This window comes from Dreissena polymorpha, chromosome 4 (assembly GCF_020536995.1).
Source record: "Dreissena polymorpha isolate Duluth1 chromosome 4, UMN_Dpol_1.0, whole genome shotgun sequence".
In the NCBI taxonomy this organism is placed as follows: domain Eukaryota; kingdom Metazoa; phylum Mollusca; class Bivalvia; order Myida; family Dreissenidae; genus Dreissena; species Dreissena polymorpha.
Genome location: NC_068358.1, coordinates 141,467,893 through 141,490,644, shown reverse-complemented (window position 1 = coordinate 141,490,644; position 22,752 = coordinate 141,467,893). Strand labels below are relative to the sequence as shown.

The 22,752-nt window shown below is 35.6% G+C and overlaps 1 protein-coding gene across 1 annotated transcript in view; it reads left to right on the top strand.

The window, feature by feature from the left end:
- LOC127877033 (tyrosine-protein kinase JAK2-like) overlaps positions 1 to 22,752 on the top strand; it is an 83,299-nt gene that overhangs the window by 20,636 nt on the left and 39,911 nt on the right. Inside the window, exons 6-10 of the mRNA XM_052422617.1 lie at positions 4,910 to 5,057; positions 7,296 to 7,440; positions 9,086 to 9,235; positions 19,569 to 19,684; positions 20,299 to 20,523. Coding sequence (XP_052278577.1) covers positions 4,910 to 5,057; positions 7,296 to 7,440; positions 9,086 to 9,235; positions 19,569 to 19,684; positions 20,299 to 20,523 — 784 coding nt within the window. The remainder of the gene's footprint in view (positions 1 to 4,909; positions 5,058 to 7,295; positions 7,441 to 9,085; positions 9,236 to 19,568; positions 19,685 to 20,298; positions 20,524 to 22,752) is intronic.

The window sequence follows — 22,752 nt, the reverse complement described above, 5'->3', positions numbered from 1 at the left end:
TACGGTCAATCTCAACTATGCATGGCACAATTACCAACCCTGGGGCGCCCTGCCCACATATGTCACACCCACCCAAAATTGCCTTTTACTATAACTTCTTCATTTCTACACCGATTCACTTCAAATTGATACTGAACCTCTCTTATGACAATACGATCAATCTCAACTATGCATGGCCCCATTACCAACCCTGGGGCCCCGCCCACATAGACCACACCCGCCCAAAATTGCCTTTTACTATAATTTCTTCATTTCTACACCGATTCACTTCAAATTGATACTGAACTTCTCTTATGACAATACGGTCAATCTCAACTATGCATGGCACAATTACCAACCCTGGGGGGCCCTGCCCACATATGTCACACCCACCCAAAATTGCCTTTTACTATAACTTCTTCATTTCTACACCAATTCACTTCTAATTGATGATGAACTTCTCTTATGACAATACGGTCAATCTCAGCTATGCATGGCCCCATTACCAACCCTGGGGCACACCTAGGTCAAATATTCGGCGTGGGGATACGCGTCGGCCTCTGCCGCGCCATTTCTAGTTCAGATAGGTTTCTGGTTGCTTAGACAGTGTATGGTGAAACTTTGGGAAAAGGCACGCTTGCATGAAAACCTATCTTTTGATTGCCTTGGGGACCAATTTAATAAAAGTCAATGTTGAAGTGACTAATAATTAGGGATGTGAAAAAAGATTCAAATTTCCAAAAAGTGGCTGAATATTTTAATCTGAAATTCTAATTTGAATATTTGATTCATATCAAAAGAATCTTCCAAATAAATCTTTCAAGTGCAAAGTCACATTTTTGGTTTAGTGCAGATGAATTTCTGTATCAGTTATTGTTTGGATAACAGCCACCATCAATTAACTTTTGTCTTAAGTAGTTTATCTGTAAGTTTGCCACTGTGTTAATAAATGGTCCAACATAATTGACATGTTATTCACAATTAACACTTTCCCCCCCATAAGAAGCAAAGTGAAAATGGCTTTTGCAACCAGCATAAAACCAGAACAGCCTGCGAGTAACTCGCAGTCTGTTCAGGTTTTATGCTGTTTGCTGCTCATCAGTATCAAAGGGTTTGAAATGAAGCCTTTAAAACTTGAATCTAGTAAGAAAGGTCTTTAATTAAATTTAGCTTTCTTTGGGACCACAAAAGCGTAAAAATACCGATCTAAATGGCAAAGGTTTTAGACTACAGAGGCAAACCAACTTGCGATACCTTCAAACTGCCAGTAATTGTCTGATCCATTCTTTAAATCCCTGATTATCTAAAGAGACTTATGAGAGGTTCTCAAAAATAAGTTAACTTATTAAATAATTTTGCAAGAAGCATCACAATTATCATTTAACTTTATTGTTCATTAAGTTTTTGTGTTAAAATGACAGACTGCTTTCTGATTCATGGTTTTATTAGCTCCACTGGCCAAAGTCCATGGTCATGGTCCTGTGTCCGTCGTGTGTGCGTGCGTGCGTGCGTCCGTACGTGCGTTAACTTTTTCTTTAAACATCTTCTTCTAAACGACTGGTCCAAATCTGATGAAATTTCTCAGGAATGTTCCTGTGGTGAACCTCTTTCAAATTTGTTCAAATTATGCCCCTGGGGTCAAATTTGACCCTGCCCCGGGGGGTCAAAAAATTGAAAATTTGCTTATATAAGGCCTATTTTGTGCAAACTTTATAAATCTTCTTGTCCATAACCATTAGCCCTAGGGCTACCAAATTTGGTATGTATTGACATCTTATAGTCCTCTACCAAATTTGTTCAAATTATGCCCCTGGGGTCAAATTTGATCCTGCCCCGGGGGGTCAAAAAATTGAAAATTTGCTTATATAAGGCCTATTTTGTGCAAACTTTAAAAATCTTCTTGTCCGTAACCATTGGGCCTAGGGCTACCAAATTTGCTATGTAGTGACATCTTATAGTCCTCAACCAAATTTGTTCAATTATGCCCCTGGGGTTAAATTTTACCCTGCCCAGGGGGGGTCAAAACATTGAAAATTTGCTTATATAAGGCCTATTTGTGCAAACTTTAAAAATCATCTTGTCCATAACCGTATGGCATAGGGCTACCAAATTTGGTATGTAGTGACATCTTATTGTCCTCTACCAAGTTTGTTCAAATTATGCCCCTGGGGTCAAATTTGACCCTGCACAGGGAGGTAAAAAAATTGAAAATTTTCTTATATAAGGCTTATTTTGTGCAAACTTTAAAAATCTTCTTGTCCATAACCATTGGGCCTAGGGCTACCAAATTTGCTATGTAGTGACATCTTATAGTCCTCTACCAAGTTTGTTCACATTATTCCCCTGGGGTCAAATTTGACCCTGCCACGGGGGGGGGGGGGTTAAAAATTGAAAATTTGCTTATATAAGGCCTATTTTGTGCAAACTTTAAAAATCTTCTTGTCCATAACCATTGTGCCTAGGGCTACCAAATTTGCTATGTAGTGACATCTTATAGTCCTCTACCAAGTTTGTTCAAATTATGCCCCTGGGGTCAAAGTTGACCCTGCCTTGGGAGGTTAAAAAATTGAAAATTTGCTTATATAAGGCCTATTTTGTGCAAACTTTAAAAATCTTCTTGTCCATAACCATTGGGCCTAGGGCTACCAAATTTGCTATGTAGTGACATCTTATAGTCCTCTACCAAGTTTGTTCAAATTATGCCCCTGGGGTCAAAGTTGACCCTGCCCCGGGGGTTAAAAAATTGAAAATTTTCTTATATTAGGCCTATTTTGTGAAAACTTTAAAATCTTCTTGTCCATAACCTTTGGGCCAAGGGCTACCAAATTTGGTATGTAGTGACATCTTATAGTCCTCTACCAAGTTTGTTCAAATTATGCCCCTGGGGTCAAATTTGACCCTGCTCCGGGGGGTCAAAAAATTGAAAATTTGCTAATATAAGGCCTATTTTGTGAAAACTTAAAAAATCTTCTTGTCCATAACCATTGGGCCTAGGGCTACCAAATTTGCTATGTAGTGACATCTTATAGTCCTCTTCCAAGTTTGTTCAAATTATGCCCCTGGGGTCAAATTTGACCCTGCCCTGGGGGTCAAAAAATCGAAAATTTGCTTATATAAGGCCTATTTTGTGCAAACTTTAAAAATCTTCTTGTCCATAACCGTATGACATAGGGCTACCAAATTTGGTATGTAATGACATCTTATAGTCCTGTACCAAGTTTGTTCAAATTAAGCCCCTGGGATCAAATTTGACCGTTCCCCAGGGGTAACAAAATTGAACATATGCTTATATTGGGCCCATATTGTGCAAACTATAAAAATGTTCTTGTCCATAACCATTGGGCCTATTTCTACCAAATTCGGTAGGTAGTGACATCTAATAGTTCTCTATTTAGTTTGTTCAAATTATGCCCCTAGGAACAAATTTGACCTTGCCCCAGGGGTCACAAAAATGAACATATGCTTAAATAAGGCCTATTTTGTGCAAACTTTAAAAATCTTCTTGTCCTTAATTATAGAGCCTAGGGCTACTAAATTTGGTATGTAGTGATATCTAATAGTCCTCTACCAAATTTGTTCAAATTTTTCCCCTGGCCTCAAATTTGACCCGGCCCCGGGGGTCACAAAACTGAACATATGACGTTTACCAGTGGAGATTACTGCGGCCGTTTGGCTGTGACCAACAACAACATCAACATCTTGTTAACATGAGATAAAACCCTGTCATTAGCCATTTTAGGTCAGATGGTGACTGCTAACAAAGGCATTGAAGTAAGAACATGTGTTATGAATGTTTTTCTTATAAACTGAAAAAAGTCGGGTTTTATTTAAATATGTCGAAAGTGACCATATATCCGGATGAAAATATTTTGGATGACATGTTAATTTCATGTCTTTTTTGTAGTGTTAAAACCAGTTTAATAATATATTATTGATTTTAAAAACACAACTTCCATGAACATGATATAATTATTTCAAGGAAAGTCAATGATACTGCACGGTAAACTCAAACTTTGTATCCAAGAGAAGGTGTTGAAATTAATGAAGTTCAATGTTCTTAACTATCGTATATGCTGCTTTTTAATAACTAATGATTCATTGTTCCATTTGTGAATCGTGACTGATCATGAATTGTTGAAATGATTGTCAATTGCTCAACAATCCATATATATTTCTGACCATTTTATAATTTTCTTAATATAAGTTATGAATTGATCTTAGAAGTCAAATGTATTACTTAATTAAATACATTTATAAATATAAAGAAATAATCTTTAGATTATCATAATATTCTCAGGCCTGTTGGTCTTAGGGATGTGTGGGTTGATGAGCAATTTCTCCTTTTATCACAATTATTTCTACCCTACCTGATCATTTCCTTCATATTCCATTTTAATTCAATTGACGTCTGCAACCTCTTTCAAATTGGGAAAGTCCAAAATGTTTTGTTTGGTAAAGGGTTAAGGCATTTTGATTCCTATGGGTCTTGTGAATCTGTTTCAAATCAAATGCGTAGATTTGATCTTCAGCATCTAAAAATATGTGAAAAAGAAAGAACAACAATATTTTTTTGAGAGATAAATGTACCTACGTTATAAGCAAAGGACCTGTGCAACAATTCCGAGGCTTTTTTGTCTGTTTAGTTAACACGGTAGTAACTTTTTCCATATATAAAAATGCTCACCCTTCCAACTTTAAGCGCCCAGTGGGAAGAGGGATAGAAAGAGAAAGTCACATGCTTGAGTACATTTCAAGCCATGCGCATTACACGTTTTTTTCGCAAAGAAAAAACAGTGGAGGGATACAGGGCCATCATGGCCCTCTTGTCATTACATGTATGTTGATTTTAGCCTAATGTTTCTGAAATATGTGAGTGTCCAAAGAAATACCAGGTATTTTAAATATAGTTAGCACGATGTTTTCTTTATAGACAAGATTTTTTGGAGAAGAAACTGGAGAAGTATCCGGATTGTGGGCAGATGTTTGCAATGAGGATGAGCTTGGACAAGTACGGTTGCTATGATGTGTTTTACCTGAAAAATCAAGGGGCTAAGCCGTATGTTTGCTCATCTGGCAAGGTATTTAACTTGAATGTTAATTTATATGTTGAATAAAAGTTTGATGAATATTGTCTTACCTTCATGAATATTTTTACAAAAAAATTAAGGTTTACCATGGAAACAAGAAATGTTCAGTGTTAAAAGTAATTCTTAATTGGTATTCTTAAAATTAAAAAAGGCAGTACAAGAGGAATTTTTTTTAAATTAAACAACATTAATAGAGTTGGAAGAAAGGCATGTTTAACAAATTCTAAATGAAATGCATGATCATTTCCAATTAAAATCAAAATTAAAATTTTGGTCATGACATTTAAATTTTCCTTTTTTTAGCTCACCTGAGCACAATGTGCTCATGGTGAGCGTTTGTTATCGACTTTTGTCCGTCATCCGTTGTGCGTTGTGCAGCGTCAACATTTGCCTTATTAATACTCTAGAGGCCACATTTATTGTCCAATCTTCATGAAATTTGGTCAGAAGATTGGTCTCAATGATATCTTGTTTTTTTCATTCATTTGTGTATGATTGTTTATCGGTATTTGCCAATTAATGCCTGTGTATTGGCACAACATTATCACACACCTTTTTCAGAACGATAAATTAATGTATTCACAGGACCCAAGTTTTTCTGAATTTAAATAGCAAATACTCCATAAATTATCATTTAAATGTTTTGTTTGTGGAAAAAATACTGAAATTTACAATGCTACAGTATTTTTAGGTTAAAAAAGCAACAACCTTTTAATATTAGTACTGAAAGGCAACAGTGAAATTGTGAAAAAAGTTCATGATAAACTTAACACCCCTGAAAACATTGTCATTGCTAAATGCCAAAGGTAGTTTATTTTAAGAATGCACATAAAATGCAGAAAATTGTGCAAATTTATGTTACTTTCTATAGTGTGAGTTAAGATGTGCAAATCATTTTATTTTAATTGCTTAATCAAAACAGCTGTTTAACGTTCAATTCTCACAAAGTCTTTAGTCGGTACTAGTATATAGTTAAGATGTGCAAATCATTTTATTTTAATTGCTTAATCAAAACAGCTGTTTAACGTTCAATTCTCACAAAGTCTTTAGCCAGTACAAGTATATGTTCAACAATTGCAGTGAGTTTGCATTCCCTAAATTAAAAAAACATTTGTAATTGGCATTCAATATTCCTGCTGCATCAATTATCTCAACAATTAGAGATCAAAATTGATCTATAACAGTTTCACTGAAAAATAATGATTACAAGTAATATCATGTATTCAGATCGTAAGAATGTAATAACGTGAGTGAATTTTTACTAAAATTAAACAAATTTGTGATAAAATTGAAATACTCCGTTATTTGGAAGTCGTCGGGACCGTTAAAAAAACTTCGGATTAACGATAATTCAAAATATACATTTGACAGAAGACTTCTTTAATTCTGTAAAATAAAATGTGGAATTTGCATGGTTTGGTTACACGCTACTAGTAATAATTGTTTTACTTAAAAACTTAAACTAGTCAGATAGCAATAGATTTCTACTTGTGCTCTAGAACACCAGACAGGAACATTGACTTTATGTCATCTTTTTGTTTGAGCCATGTTGACAGTGTGTTTGCTGGAGCACCAAATTCATCTGCTATTTGTTTCATAGACTTCGCTCCCTTCTCGACTTCCATGATAGCCTCGTATTTCTCTTGGTATGATTTGGAATTTTGATGCCTCTTGACCCCCTTTTTATTTACTGCAGATCTGGATATCTTCCTGGGTTGGGTATCGGGCCCTTCTCCAGATTGCTCGACATTTGGGTGGGAAAATAGTAACATGGTTGACTTGTTTGTATCAGGCATTTTGTAATGAGTTTTGGTAATTATCGGCATTTGATGACATTATAAAATTAACACACTGAGCGCAGACGACAAAGTTGTGAAATTAAGCTCAGTGTTTTGCAGTTTTGACTTCGGATTAAAGATTGATAATTAGGTGCGAATTATAGTGTTCGGACTGACACAAGCACTTCGAATTAACAATATCTTCTGTTTAACAAATTTGGAATAACAATGAAATTTTACATTCAACAACGAAGAACCAAAATTGGGACCCGAAAAATAAGGGTGACTTCGGATTATCGGTGTTGGAAATAGCGGTGTTTAAGTGTACTTATTTAATTAAGCTAAGGAAAATGTATACAGGTTTATGCTGAATCATTCAAATGTATCATGCTCCATGTAAGTCAATATGGTTAAGTATTATTTCTGTGATGTTATGCAATTGTTTTTTTAGGTTGTTCAGAATATAGATGGCTACACGATCAAAGACTCCAATATTGCAGCTGTGGCTGATTTGAAAACATTACTAATGCAGTATGTCAGCTCTCTTAAATCTATTCCAAACAAACGCACACGGATTAAACCAGAACAGTTTGAAGGTATTAGTCTTTAGCGTGTTTTTATGCCCCCTTTAGAAGAAAAGTGGGTATATAGTTTTCCACTGTCCGTCTGTCAGTCTGTCTGTCAGTCAGTCATACTTTTCGTGTCCGCTCTCTAATTCAAATAGTTTTCATTCGATATTTACAAAACTTGGTCAGAAATTGTATCTAGACAATATCTAGGTCAAGTTCGAATATGGGTCATGCCAGGTCAAAAACTAGGTAACGGGGTCGAAAAAACAAATCCAAGGGAAGTAATAAGCTTTAAATGGACATAATTATCTGACCTGCCAAATTATATATTTTTGTTAAATAAATCAAAGCGTCGCAGTAGGCGGCATTGTGTTTCTGACAAACACATCATGGTATAAGGTCAAGGTCATCCTTCAAGGTTTAAGGTCAAAAATACAAATCCAAGGGAAGTAATAAGCTTTAAAGGGAGATAATTATTCAATATTGAACATAGCAACTTGATATTTGGCATGCATGTGTATCTCATGGAGCTGCACATTTTGAGTGGTGAATCTACAGTCACGGAAGTGGCTTTTAATTATTTGCTTCTTAAAATAGAGATTTGTTAGAGACAATTATTTTCAAGGGAAGTAATTTATATAATTATAAATCTCAGATTATATATTTCCTTACCAAGAATTTAAGTTCTTTTCACAGTTACTGTACAGATTTTTATTTTTATTATTTCTAACTAAAATGATTGATTTGTCAAAGGTTTTTTTTAAATGACATAACCATTATTTCTTTCCTGTACTAATTTGTGACTGGTAGGGTTCACTACATACCTATGGACTTATACAGACTACAGACCCCCCCCCCCCCCCCGTTTGGATTTGACAGAATCAAAGGGAAGTAATAAGCTTTAAAAGGAGATGATTTCTATACTTGCCAAATGATAAATAGAAATGTTATTTCAAAGCGGCGCAGTAGGGGGCATTGTGTTTCTGACGAACACATCTCTTGTTTATATAAATTATGATTGGTTATCAGTCAATGTTCATGTATTTACAATGACCTTTAATACTATTATATATATAATAATTTATTATGCACCTGATTCCAAACACTTTTTGCTAAGAAGGGATTATTGTAGTTGCACTGTGAGTGTGTTTGTAAATGGGCAGGTTTTGGGTGGTCTCATATTATAGACAAAGGTAAATAACACTAATTTTTGTTCTATGACTGTAAATTGTTAATAGGAATCAAATATTATTTGCTTATATTTTACCTGTGATGACAATAGGATGTGTCATTTACAAAATTATTTTCCTAGGGAAAAGTTCAAGGTCACAATACATGATCAGAGGTCATGACTTTTCACAGCTGCTTTTTAATTTTTAAGGTTAACTTTTGTACATTGTTTATACTGTTGATTGATAACTAATTTAGTAAGCGCCTTCCTCTCTTCCCCCGCCCCCCTTCAAATATATATTTTGAGGGGATATGTCACATCCTGTGGCACACTTTGTTAAAAGTATGTCATCAGATAATATATTTTTACAAATAAGATTTCCTATTTATTCAGAGAATTATATCCAACTTCTGTCTAAGCATTAAATTTCTGTGACAGGCAGAAGTCATTTTGATTTCTGAGTAGCTTGGATATAAGACAGTTTTATGTGTAATGTTGTAGGGTGTGACGAGATAAAGAAATACCTGTTGGACAAGGTGCAGCTTCAGAGCAGTATACTGGCTATTGAAGATGATGAGCAGGCTCGTAGGCGACTAGAGAATGCCCCCAAAGTGTACATGAAGAGCCAGGTTGTTCATTTAGACGAGATAGGTCAGTTAGCAAGCTTTTATATGCTTTAGTCCCAATCTTTTCCATGTAAGAAAGTTCTTATGTGTTAACATGTTTTTGACATCCAGTGCGGTCTTTTCCAAATTAATTTGTCACCATCCTGCATCAAAGTTGACATGGTATATTCACCCCAGGAAACCCAATAGGTACCTTGTGAGTCGTGTAATACCATAGGGGACAGTGCTGTGTATTTTGGCATGAACTTACATAGGGTAAGTAAATTGGAAAAAAATAAAAAAATTAAAGTCCAATTTGAAACAACTGTGTATTAACATTGATAACAATGGTATTGGCCTACATGTAGAAAAAATCCTGACAAATTTTCTTCAAAAATGAGCGAAATGTGCCTCCTTGAAGTAAAAGATTGGGCAAAATGGGCCATGTTCAGGCATTTAGGGGAGAAAAAATGCTTTAATTTGCAAGTCGCTACAATAATTAAAGGATTTATACAAACTTTCACATGTCTGCCATAACCTTTCAGCCGGGTTTCTCCAGAATACTATTTATTGTGGAGAAATTTGCGTTTTTAATGATCATGTTGGGAAAACATGGATACCATATGGGGAAGACCAGGAAACCTTATGTGGGCAGTGACTTTATAATTCTTTTTCGCGACAAAAAAACTAATTTTCAGCCATTTTTTTGCAATTTCTTTGCTTTGTAGAGGCCAAAAGTAAGTGTATGTGGGCACATATGCATACAAATGTACTTTTAATGCCTTATATATTATCAATAGTGCCTTTTCAACATTCTCGAGTTTTATTTTCTTTTTACCAACACTGTTTTGGAAAATATAAAGAAAGACTTGACTGCTTTGTCACATAAATTAATTGGTTAGGTACATAAAATGATGTCTTAATAAGTGTATATGGGGGTTGTATGTATTATATTTATGTGGCGTGTTCTGAGACTTTTGGTACTAATTCGTCGTCATAATGAGAAAAATTCATATTAAATGACGTCGCTAAACTTGCGCTTAATTGTGTTTAGATTGCCTAATGTTTTCTGTGATTTTACTGTTTAGCGTATTTAAGTAACATAAAAATCGGCACAGACTGGCCATGGAAGGAATTATCAAACAAATAGTTGATTTTGACCTTTTAATTTCAATGAGCTGACTTGTTACTCCATTTGAACGAATTTGGCCATTGCTTGTTTATAACCACAAACAAGACTTCATCACATGACATAGATACCGATTTTAGCTTGATGCTATTAATATTATTTCGATTAAACTTGTCTGTGAGCAAGGAAAGTGTTATTCTTTTAATGTTTGTTGTGGTATAATAATGTGGAGGGGGGGGGGTGCAACACTAGCATTGGGATACAATGTTATCTTATTTTTTTCAAAATTACTTACCCTATGTAAGTTCATGCCAAAATACACAGCACTGTCCCCTATGGTATTACACGACACACAAGGTATCGGGTTTCCTGGGGTGATATTGGTTTGCTCATATTTGGGGACTGTTGGTATCTTGGTAGACCGAGTTACATGTTCTTTTCTCTTCTGTGATATATATGCTATGTTTTGTACTCAATTCAAAACTGTAAATGTTGAATATATAAAATTGAGCTTTATGGTCTCTGAACTGTATAAATTTACATGTATTACTATTTCCTGTATCCACGGTTTTCATCCAATATTGATAATTTTTAGTAAGTTTTCACCACAGAAATGTGTTGCAACAAAATACTACAGAAAATAAGTTATGATACCCATATGATCTGAAATCGTCTTTTTTGCCAAATCCGCTGTTTAATTACTACAGTTGTCAGGGCTATAGATAACTTTTGGGGTATACTGGGTTTTTCACCCTCTGTTTTGACAACAATAGGGTTTTTTGTAAATTCAATAGAGTTTTAGCAAAACTTTTTACCCCCTACTTTTGAGCTTAATTGGGGTTTTCACCCCTGGTTTTTAGCGCACCTGAGCACAACATGCTCATGGTGAGCTTTTGTGATGGCCTTTTGTCCGTTGTCCGTTGTGCAGCGTCAACATTTGACTTGTTAACTCTCTAGAGGCCACATTTATTGTCCAATCTTCATGAAATTTGCACAGAAGATTTGTCCCAATGATATCTTGGATGAGTTTGAAAATGGTTTGCTTGAAAAACATGGCTGCCAAGGGGCGGGGCATTTTTCCTTATATGGCTATGTATGGCTATAGTAAAATCTTGTTAACACTCTAGAGGCCACATTTATTGTCTGATCTTCAAGAAACTTGGTCAGAAGATTTATCCCAATTATATCTTGGACAAGTTTGAAAATGATGCCGGTTGGTTGAAAAACATGGCCGCCAGGGGGTGGGGCATTTTTCCTTATATGGCTATCATAGTAAAACCTTGTTTACACTGTAGAGGTCACAAAAATGGTAACCTTTGCTTGAAAAACATGGCTGCCCAGGGGCGGGGCATTTTTCCTTATATGGCTATATATGGCTATAGTAAAATCTTGTTAACACTCTAGAGGCCACATTTATTGTCCAATCTTTATGAAACTTGGTCAGAAGATTCATCCCATTAATACACTGCAACACCGATATATCGCGGTTGGTGGGGTCCAAAGATCGCGAGCGCGATATATCTGGCGGGCGATATAACTCGAGAAATGTCTAAGTTAATTGTATTGCGGTTAATTTGTCGGATTTCCCCAATGTTTTCATTTTATATAAGGCGCTGCTACATTTTTGTATAGTAATAATTGCAAACCAATTCTACAATAAACATTTTCATAACTACATACATGTACGTATTTGCATTTATCATAAATAATCAAAATGTAAAATTATTTTTTTTATTATCATGTACGATCGATCACAAATCAGCTAAAAAGAAGAATTTTCGCCGTAAAAAACGTATAAAAAATAATTGTGCATAGATTCGAATTTACCCTTATAAATTGTCCTAATAAAGAAACTGAAACAGCGTAACGGTAATGATACAGCGTCTTTGAGTTATATTGTATTAAGAGGAAATGTCAATGCCACATAATTCGCAAGATTCCGCGGTACTTAATGTGAAATTTACAACAAAACTTTTAATGGAAATTAAATTATCTCAATGTTGTACCTGCTACGAAATGTTTATATACAAATAAATATACCAACGCCGATTTTTGCGCGCTTTTTTTTAGGACAAAGAAATTTATGACAAGTACCGAAATTTAACGATTAATTTATCAGTAAACTGCCATTATTTCCTTTGCAATGACACTAATTGGTTATTTCTTAAGTGTTAAAAGTAAACCCAGCCGTGTGTAAACAACACTGTAATTTTTTTATTTTTTTTTTACGCTAGAGGCCACATTTATTGTCTGATGTTCATGAAACTTGGTCAGAAGATTTATCCCAATAATATCTTGGACGAGTTTGAAAATGATGCCGGTTGTTTGAAAAAACATGGCCGCCAGGGGGCGGGGTATTCTTCCTTATATGGCTATATTAAAACCTTGTTAACAATGTAGAGGTCACATTTATTTTCCGATCTTCATAAAACTTGCTCAGAAGATTTGTCCCAATGATATCTTGGATGAGTTAAAAAATGGTAACCTTTGCTTGAAAAACATGGCTGCCAAATGGCGGGGCATTTTTCCTTATATGGCTATATATGGCTATAGTAAAATCTTGTTAACACTCTAGAGGCTACATTTATTGTCTAATCTTTATGAAACTTGGTCAGAAGAATCATCCCATTAATACATGTATCTTGGACGATTTCGAAAATGATGCCTTTTGGTTGATAAACATGGCCGCCAGGGGGCGGGGCATTTTTCCTAATATGGCACATTTGCCTTGTTAACTCTCTTGAGGCCACATTTATTTCCAATCTTCATGAAATTTGGTCAGAAGATTGGTTTCAATGATATCTTGGATGAGTTCGAAAATGGTTACGTTTGCTTGAAATACATGGCTGCCAAGGGGCGGGGCATTTTGCCTTATATGGCTTTATATGGCTTTAGTAAAATCTTGTTAACACTCTAGAGGCCACATTTCTTGTCTGATCTTCATGAAACTTGGTCAGAAGATTCATCTCAATAATATCCTGGACGAGTTCGAAAATGATTCCGGTTGGTTGAAAAACATGGCCGCCAGGGGACGGGGCATTTTTTCCTTATATAGCTATATCAAAACCTTGTTAACACCCTTGAGGCCACATTTATTTTTCGATCTTCATGAAACTTGCTCAGAAGATTGGTCCCAATGATATCTTGGATGAGTTCAAAAATGGTAACCTTTGCTTAAAAACATGGCTGTCAAAGGGCGGGGCATTTTTCCATATATGGCTATATATGACTTAAGTGAAATCTTGTTAGCACTCTAGAGGCCACATTTATTGTCAAATCTTCATGAAACTTGGTCAGAAAATTTATCACAATAATATCTGAGACGAGTTCAAAAATGATGCCGGTTGGTTGAAAAACATGGCCTACAGGGGGCGGGGCATTTTTCCTTACATGGCTATAGCAAAACCTTGTTAACACTCTAGAGGCCACATTTACTGTCCAATCTTCATGAAATATGGTCAGAAAATTTGTCTAATTAATATCTTGGATGAGTTCGAAAATGGTTATGTTTGCTTGAAAAACATGGCTGCCAAGGGGCGGGGCATTTTTCCTTATATGGCTTTAGTAAAATCTTGTTAACACTCTAGAGGCCACATTTATTGTCCGATCTTCATGAAACTCGGTCAGAAGATTTATCCCAATAATATCTTGCACAAATTTAAAAATGATGCCGGTTGGTTAAAAAACATGGGGCATTTTTCCTTATATGGCTAGAGTAAAACCTTGTTAATACTGTAGAGGTCACATTGTTTTCCGATCATCATGAAATTTGGTCAGAAGATTTGTCCCAATGATATCTTGGATGAGTAAGAAAATGGTTTTGGTTGCTTTTTAGCTCACCTGAGCACAACGTGCTCATGGTGAGCTTTTGTGATCGCCTTTTGTCCGTCGTCCATCGTGCGTTGTCCGTTGTGCGACGTCAACATTTGCCTTGTTCACTCTCTACAGGCTGTCAAGCGGTCATACTTTTTCCTACTATTTCCTACTTTTTCATCAGGATCCTACTTTTTCCTATTTTTTTTACCAAATCTTCCTACTATTCCTACTTTTTCATTTTCAATGGAGAATTTTTTTTTTAAAGAGTTTATTTAGTAAACTTGCAGGATGAATAAATCTATGGCATGACTGTATCCCTGTTAATGTGCATTCATCTAGATGAGACCTGACAACCCATGCTGACTGTCTGCTAGCACCTCTTCAGGAGCATAAATATTTATTTCTTATGTAACTTTTAAAGTTATTGACAAGTTTTTTTTTGAAGTAACAATAGTGCCTTGTTTACTTCCTTAGCATTTGTACACTGCAGACTTCACTACCTTACACAGTTCCCAGTGATGCAAGAGCTGAGGGAACCCATTGTTTATTCCAGTTTTATTTTGTTTCCATTGACAACAATATGACCAAACCTTATGCATGTTTACATGATATTGCTGTTTGGAATGTAGAGATATAGAGATACATGTATTGTATGAGTGGTTATGTAATATGGAATTTATTACACAAGTTATTGGAAAAAAGATAAAACTGATGCTTTGCCGAGTTTTCATCATTTACAAATATAATGTAATAAATTCTGTATTACATGACAACGGATATGATGTTCTATTGATATCATAGGTACATCATGTTTAGTAATTAAAGATAAATGCACAGAGGCTAAATGCCCTGATACATTTTTATGCTCCCGGTAGGGTGGCATACTGCAGTTGTACTGTCAGTCCATTTATCTGTCTGTGTGTGTGTGTCCGTCCGAAAACTTTAATATGGGCCATAACTTTTGCAATATTGAAGATAGCAACTTGATATTTGGCATGCATGTGTATCTCATGAAGCTGCACATTTTGAGTGGTGAAAGGTGAAGGTCATCCTTCAAGGTCAAAAGTTAAAAAATACAATCCAAGGGAAGTAATAAGCTTTAAAAGGGAGATAATTTCTAAACCTGCCAAATGATATATTGAAATTTTATTTCAAAGCTGCGCAATAGTGGGCATTGTGTTTCGGACAAACACAATTCTTGTCTAATGATGCCATAGCTAGTGAGGTAACTTCAAGGTGTTAAAGCGAAGAATTAAAATTATTAAACGGCATTATTACACTCCCGCAAAGTCATCAATAATGTAAAAGCCATTATTTGAAACTGAAATAAACAATGTAGTGCAACTGTTTCATTGCCCAATCAATGCTGTCATAAAAGATGTCAGGTGATAAGGTCCTATCTCCAGTTGCATAATCTGCTCTGCAATGACCAGTCATTTTGAATGTAACTTAAGTCATTATAACTGCACCCTATTGTCAATTTAAAGGTTTCACAATGTAGCTGTAGCAGAGCATTTACACTGCTTTATATACCAGTATTAATCTTGTACAACAAGTTGGTGTATCACTAAATAAATTTGGTCTTCTGCTTAAGGATATAACATGCACAATATAATTACCATTTTTATATCGATACACAGAAGACCTCTAACCACTTATTTGATGATACACCAAAATGAACAGCATCTAATTACATGTATACTTCTTTATCAGGGTAGCTTTGCTTGAAACTTAATTATCATAGATACACTATAAGTGCTAAAATTTCTAGTGGGAAAACAAAGTTTAACCCTTCATGGATGGAGAAGTTGGACAACTGTGGAAAAACACTGGGATCATGGTGCAAGAGAGATACCGGCAATGAGTTTGCAAGATATTGTACTGTCTGAATGAAGTCCATCTTGTAGTAATTCTGGTGCTTATCAACGTATAAGTCATGCAGATGGATAAAAACACAAGGAAAACATGAAATACATGCATTATAATTCACAAAAGCGTTTGTTTGGAAGTGCCCAAAAACCAAGCAGCTCTCAGGGTTGTGGGGATAAATCTATCTGTATGCAAGTACATCCATCACACAAGGAACAGGTACAAAAGGCTGAAATCTTCTGGGCCCTTAAGGTAGCTTCAAGTGGGTATCCATACAGAACATGTGATGGCACTCCTGCTCTGTTTCAAGCTATGTTTCCTGGACCTGTGTCTAAAAAATAAGTATTATGTATTCCTACTTTTAAGGGAAAAGTTCCTACTTTTTCCTACTTTTTTCCTACTTTTCTTGCAAAAGTAGTTCCTATTTTTTCCTACTTTTTGAAAAAAGGTCACTTGACAGCCTGCTCTCTAGAGGCCCTATTTATTGTCCAATCTTCATGAAATTTGGTCAGAAGATTGGTTTTAATGATATCTTGGATGAGTTTGGAAATGGGTACGTTTGCTTGAAAAACATGGCTGCCAAGGGGCGGGGCATTTTTCCTTATATGGCTATATGTGGCTATAGTAAAATCTTGTTAACACTTGAGAGGCCACATTTATTATCTGATCTTCATGAAACTTGGTCAGAAGATTCATCCCAATAATATCTTTGACCAGTTTGAAAATGATCTCCGGTTGGTTGAAAAACATGGCCGCCAGGGGGCGGGGTATTTTTCCTTATATATGGCTATATTAAAACCTTGTTAACACTCTAGAGGCCACATTTATTTTCCGATCTTCATGAAACTTGCTCAGAAGTTTTGTCCCACTTATATCTTTGATGAGTTCAAAAATGGTAACCTTTGCTTGAAAAACATGGCTGCCAAGGGGGGGGGGGCATTTTTCCTTATATGGCTTTATATGGCTATAGTAAAATCTTGTTAGCTCATCTATTTTTTGAAAAAAAATTATGAGCTATTGTCATTACCTTGGCGTTGACATCGGTGTTGACGGCGGCGTTGGCGTTAGGTTAAGTTTTGCATTTAGGTCCACTTTTCTCATAAAGTATCAATGCTATTGCCTGCAAACTTGGTATACTTACTCACTATCATGAGGAAACTGGGCAGCAAAGTGAGATAACTATGGCTTGCATTTTAACATTATTATGTGCCCTTTTTATACTTAGAAAATTGAAAATTTTTGTTAAGTTTTGTGTTTAGGTCCATTTTATTCCTTAAGTATCAAAGCTATTGCTTTCATACTTGCAACACTTACTAATTTTCATAAGGGGACTGTGCAGGCAAAGTTATGTAACTCTGACTGGCATTTTGACAGAATTATGTGCCCTTTTTATGCTTAGAAAATTGAAAATTTGGTTAAGTTTTGTGTTAAGGTTCACTTTTTTCCTAAAGTATCAAAGCTATTGCTTTCACTCTTACTAATTATTGTAAGGGGACTGTGCAAGCAAAGTTATGTAACTCTGACTGGCATTTTGACAGAATTATGTGCTCTTTTTATGCTTAGAAAATTGAAAATTTGGTTAAGTTTTGTGTTAAGGTTCACTTTTTTCCTAAAGTATCAAAGCTATTGCTTTCACTCTTACTAATTATTGTAAGGGGACTGTGCAGGCAAAGTAATGTTACTCTGACTTGCATTTTTCATTATATGGCTACTGTAAGACCTTTTTAACATTCTAGAGGCCACATTTTTTTTCTGAGCTGTATGAAACTTGATCAGAAGATTTATCCCAATGATATCTAGGACGAGTTCAAAAATGGTTCCGTTTGGTTGAAAAGCATGCCTGCCAAGGTGCAAGGCATTTTCCCTTATATGGCTATAGTAAAACCTTGTTAATACTATAGAAGTCACATTTATTGTCCAAATTTTTTCTCATGATACCTTGTTCCTTATATTTCAATTGCAAACTTTGTTAACACTCTAGAAGCCACATTTATTGTCCAATCTTTATGAAACTTGGTCAGAAGATTTGTGCTTTCAATATCTTAGATGAGTTCCAAAATGGTTCTGGTTAGTTGAAAAACATGGCCGCCAAGGGGTGGGGCATTTTTCCTTATATGGCTTCATGAATCTTCATGAAACTTTGTCAGAATATTTGTTTAAATGATATCTTTGATGTGTATGAAAATGGTTCTGGTCTATTGAATAACGTGGCTGCCAGGTTGTTCACTAGTCATGAAAGTTGGTAAGAACATTTTGTTCTAATGACATCTTGGGCTGCACAGAACAGGTCAGTTCCTTTCCTCTCAGGTGAGCGACTTTGGGCCTTTCAGGCCCTCTTGTTTAACTCAATTGGGTAATTTAGGGAATGACATATATAATATGATAAAAAACTACTAAGGTTACTATATTATTTATACAAATGGAAGTTGGAACTGTGTTATGTATCTGTACATAACAACAAACAATTACTGAATTTCTGATCAAAGTTCGTTCATTTTGCGTTGGATAAGACCGAGTTCGTGAAAATCGCTGATACAATTGATGGCTGTTCAGAGCGATGCATTCCGTTTTCCGGTCATTTTGAGTTGAATACCTTGAAAATGAAAGTAGAAATCGGACGAGTCTACAAATAATTACAATAATACCCCAAATATTGAAAACCGCTGGAAAAACTGCCTCCTTTTCTTCATAGGACAGCATATACATGTAAACTATCCGGTACATTTTTGTACGGAAAATAAACAGTCTAAAAAATACGCTAAGAAGTGCATTTTGTGACGCAAGGTTTTTTACAGGAATGACGTTATTAAATTTTTATTTGCGTTTTTGTACGCTTTATTTTGAATTTAATTACGTTTTTGGTTATTTTAATTGCGTTATAAGTTAAAAACGCAAATACGCTTGATATCTATAGCCCTGAATTGTCATCCTGTCATAACTAAATCACATGTGGTTTGATAATCAGTTGATTCCTCTCTGATATTGTTGAGAAAGGGCCCATAATTTTTTAACCAGGTTTTCGAAAGAAAAAAACTGGTTATTAGATTGGCAAATGTCGGCGGGCGGACGGAACAAGTTTGTCAGGGCAATAACTTTGTTGTTCATTGTGAGATTTTAAAATCATTTGGCACATTTGTTCACCATTATTCGACGATGTGTTGCGCAAAAGAATTACGTTGATGTCTCCAAGGTCAAGGTCGCCACAACTTAAAATAGATTGAATTTGAATCAAGGGGGATAACTATGAACAATCAGTAACAATGCACATTTTGAGTTGTCTCCCTTTATTAGACTTTTTTTCATATTGAAAACCTGGTTTTGTGACAATTTTGTCCCTTGTTTTATATTGGCCTTTATACATGTACAGTTTTAAAATCTTTATTTATCTGATTATTAGCCAAAAAGTTAAAAATATCATAGCCTAAAGTTGATCATGCTAGAAACTGCAGAATTATATGAACAGTGGCCAGTATTCAACACTTTCCATCCTATCATTTCCAACCATGTAATTTTATCTCATGAGTATAGCCTGAACATGTCATACAAACAGCTGTTACGTTTGTAGGGCTCGGCTATTTTACTGAGGTGAATAGAGCTTTTTTGAATGAAGATCAGCAGGTGATCGTAAAGAGGTTGAAACATCACCCAGCCATAAAACAGAATCATCAGGAATTGCAAGAAGTATGTTGCTCTAATTGCTAATAGCCTCGTTGTGATTAGATGAGAATTCTTCTTGGGAATAGGCAGATTTCAGTGATTTTAATGTTGCGAGTAATTTGTTAGAACAATGTAAATTCGAGGAGAAAGTTTGTGGTTGGGGGTAGTAATTAAATTTGTGCATAAAAATCACACTTTGTTTGCTGTGTTTGAGATTTTAATTCCATTTTGATGTATGTAAATGCTTTAACTCTTTTAGTTTCTAGAATGTGGATCCAGTTTCGCCCCCTTAGAAAAACGATGAAACGAAACTTTTGAGGATTATAAAAAAAATAAAAAAAATTGTATTTGCCTGGACAAATTGATTGTCCTTCTCAAATGCCTTAATGCAGTTTAGTGGAATATTGAATAATTCATCACATGCAAAAATAAAATTGGGTCAAGTTTCCGCTAATCACCAAAATAGCTTTATAGTTATTACCCTTGATTTACCTTTTAAAATTCTTCATGTATCAGTAAGCACATGTATAAAGCTTTTACATTTCAAAATTGATCAATATAAAACTAATCTCCATATGTGTTCCCATTCAAATGCTTAAAATTGCAAAGCCTAATAACTTGTCGTCGTTTTCTCTCAGGCACTGACGGAAAGTGTGAGCAAGCTAATGAAATGGGACTCAGCCAAGTTTTTTGTGGGTGTTCATGGTATTTGCCTTATGCCAGAGCCCAGCATCCTGATGAGTGGAACCAGCTTCTGCAGTCTGAAGCAGTTCCTCTTGTCAGAAAGAACTGACAACACTCAACTGAAGCTAGAGCATTTGATGCAGGTCCCTGTATTCCTTTTGAAGGCACTCCTTTACATGGTAGCCTTAATTTTACTTGTATAGAGTATTTTTTTGCCTAATACATGACTTTTTTGCTAGCGTCTAGCTTTTAGTCACCGGTAATCTACCACTGCAATCCAGTTGTGTGTTCATATGACTGCCCTTTGCCCATTTGTGCTTCTTTCATTCTGTCACTCAGTAATGCTGTCGTGTCCGCTCTATGTCGCCTCTACAGTTAAAGAGATTTTTATTAAAATTTCCTCAGATGTGAAGTTCATTGAGACAATGTGGAGACAGCATGAGTTGATCATGTTAAATAAAGTTCGCAGTCCTACTCCATGGTCAAAGGTAATAGCCTCAGTTGGTTATAATGTTAATATAATGGAGACAATGTGCAGAAGGCATGAGTCTGTCATACCATGCCCTTTAGTTCAGAGGTTTGAGTCTCCATTTTCGCATCCTCTCCATATTTCCTATACTGTTTGAGGACTGTCATTTAATAGAGCTATATTGTTTAGGTCATTTTAAAGCTGCGCAGCTAAACACGAGTCTAGATAGCAAGGTCAAGGACATACTTCAAGGTCAAACATTGAAGCCTCTGCTTTCATTATCCATATCTACCAAACGTATTGAAGGATTTTCAGAGAACTTGGCGACAATATATAAAAGGCATATAGGAGATCATTCTGACAAAAGGTCAAGTTTACATTTGAAGGTCAATAGTTTAGCCTTCATTGTTTTTTATCACTGTCATATCTACCATACCTATTTAAGAATTTTCATGAAAAGTTAAAATCATACTGAAGATCCACAAGTCATTAGTCGATCATTTTGGATTAAAATCAAAGTGACCACTTCAAGGTTAAAATAATTTTGGCAGGAGATATAGCTGTGCATTGTTTGAAAATTATTATGAACTACAGCAAGCTGATAAAAAGAGTCTCTTTGTTTGTCCGTTGGTAAATCTGTCAGTTGGTTTGTCCTTATAGAATACAATATAGTATCATGGAAACCATTCCTATTTCTCAAGTAATTAAATTTAAATATTAAGTATGTCATTACTATGAATAAAACATGTGAACACATTTCTTGTTCATCCCTAGTAACCCATTCACTTTTTTGACCTTGAACATAGCTGTTAGTGTAGTTTCTTGTTTATTGTACAAACAAGGCTAGTAGGTAGACTACATCTTTGTATTTAGCTCACATGAGCGATAGCTCGAGGTGAGCTATTGTGATCACTCAGCGTCCGGCGTCCGTCCGTCCGGCCGGCCGTCTGTAAACAATTTGTAAACATCTTCTTCTACTAAACCATTGAGCCAATTTCAACTAAATTTCATGTGGAGCATCCCTAGGTCATGGGACAAAAGAATTGTTAAAAAAAAATTGATCACATAACCAAGATGGCCGCCATGACCATACCGTAGGTTTCCACGTATAGCGCGCAGTGTTTTACCTCCAAAATTCAAATTAAAAAGCTGGTGCGCGCTATACATTGATAAAACACTATCCTGGCAGCTTTAAAATTGGTAAAAAATATGTTGTGTAATCGTAAATAATCAAAATGGCCGCCATGTTTTTTTCCAGAAAACTACAACCCTATAATCGTACAGACTGAGGGGCCATTGTCGAAACAACAAGAAGACGCTACTGGTAGATATGAATGCGGTAGAAGAAGTTTTGGTCTAAAATACATTTGTTTGAATAAACTTGCGGACATTTCTTTGTTTGTTTTTTTACACTTCTTTATTGATGAATTCCGATGGGGATTGTTGTCGACATTCCGAAGAGCAGGCAAGGGTAGGTGCAAACGAGGTCTTTTTTGCGGGTAACGGTAGGTGTGAAAGGGGATCATTTTGCACTTTGTAATTGGCAGATGTTATTGAGTAATATGTGCCACGACTTGTAAAGATGCTAATTGTCATTTGAGACACTAATTGACACTTGAGAACGTGAAGATATGCAATTGCATTTTGTGTGTATAAATATTGAACGTTCAGCAGTGGTGTACCTCAACAACTGTATCACTGTCTCCCATGCGACATTCAACTTTACCGATAATGCCCATGCTTTCTCTGAGGAAAAATCACTCGATGTACACTAATTCTTATTTTCTCACGTTTTTCACGAAAGGCACGTGGACTGTTAATCTTTTGCTAGAAAATTACAAAATTGTCAGAAAAGTATAGTGCTATGCAACCCATGCTCCTAATCATAATGACGCTTCCTATTTTGAATGCTTAATTAAGCTTTCCAATGCCCCGGATT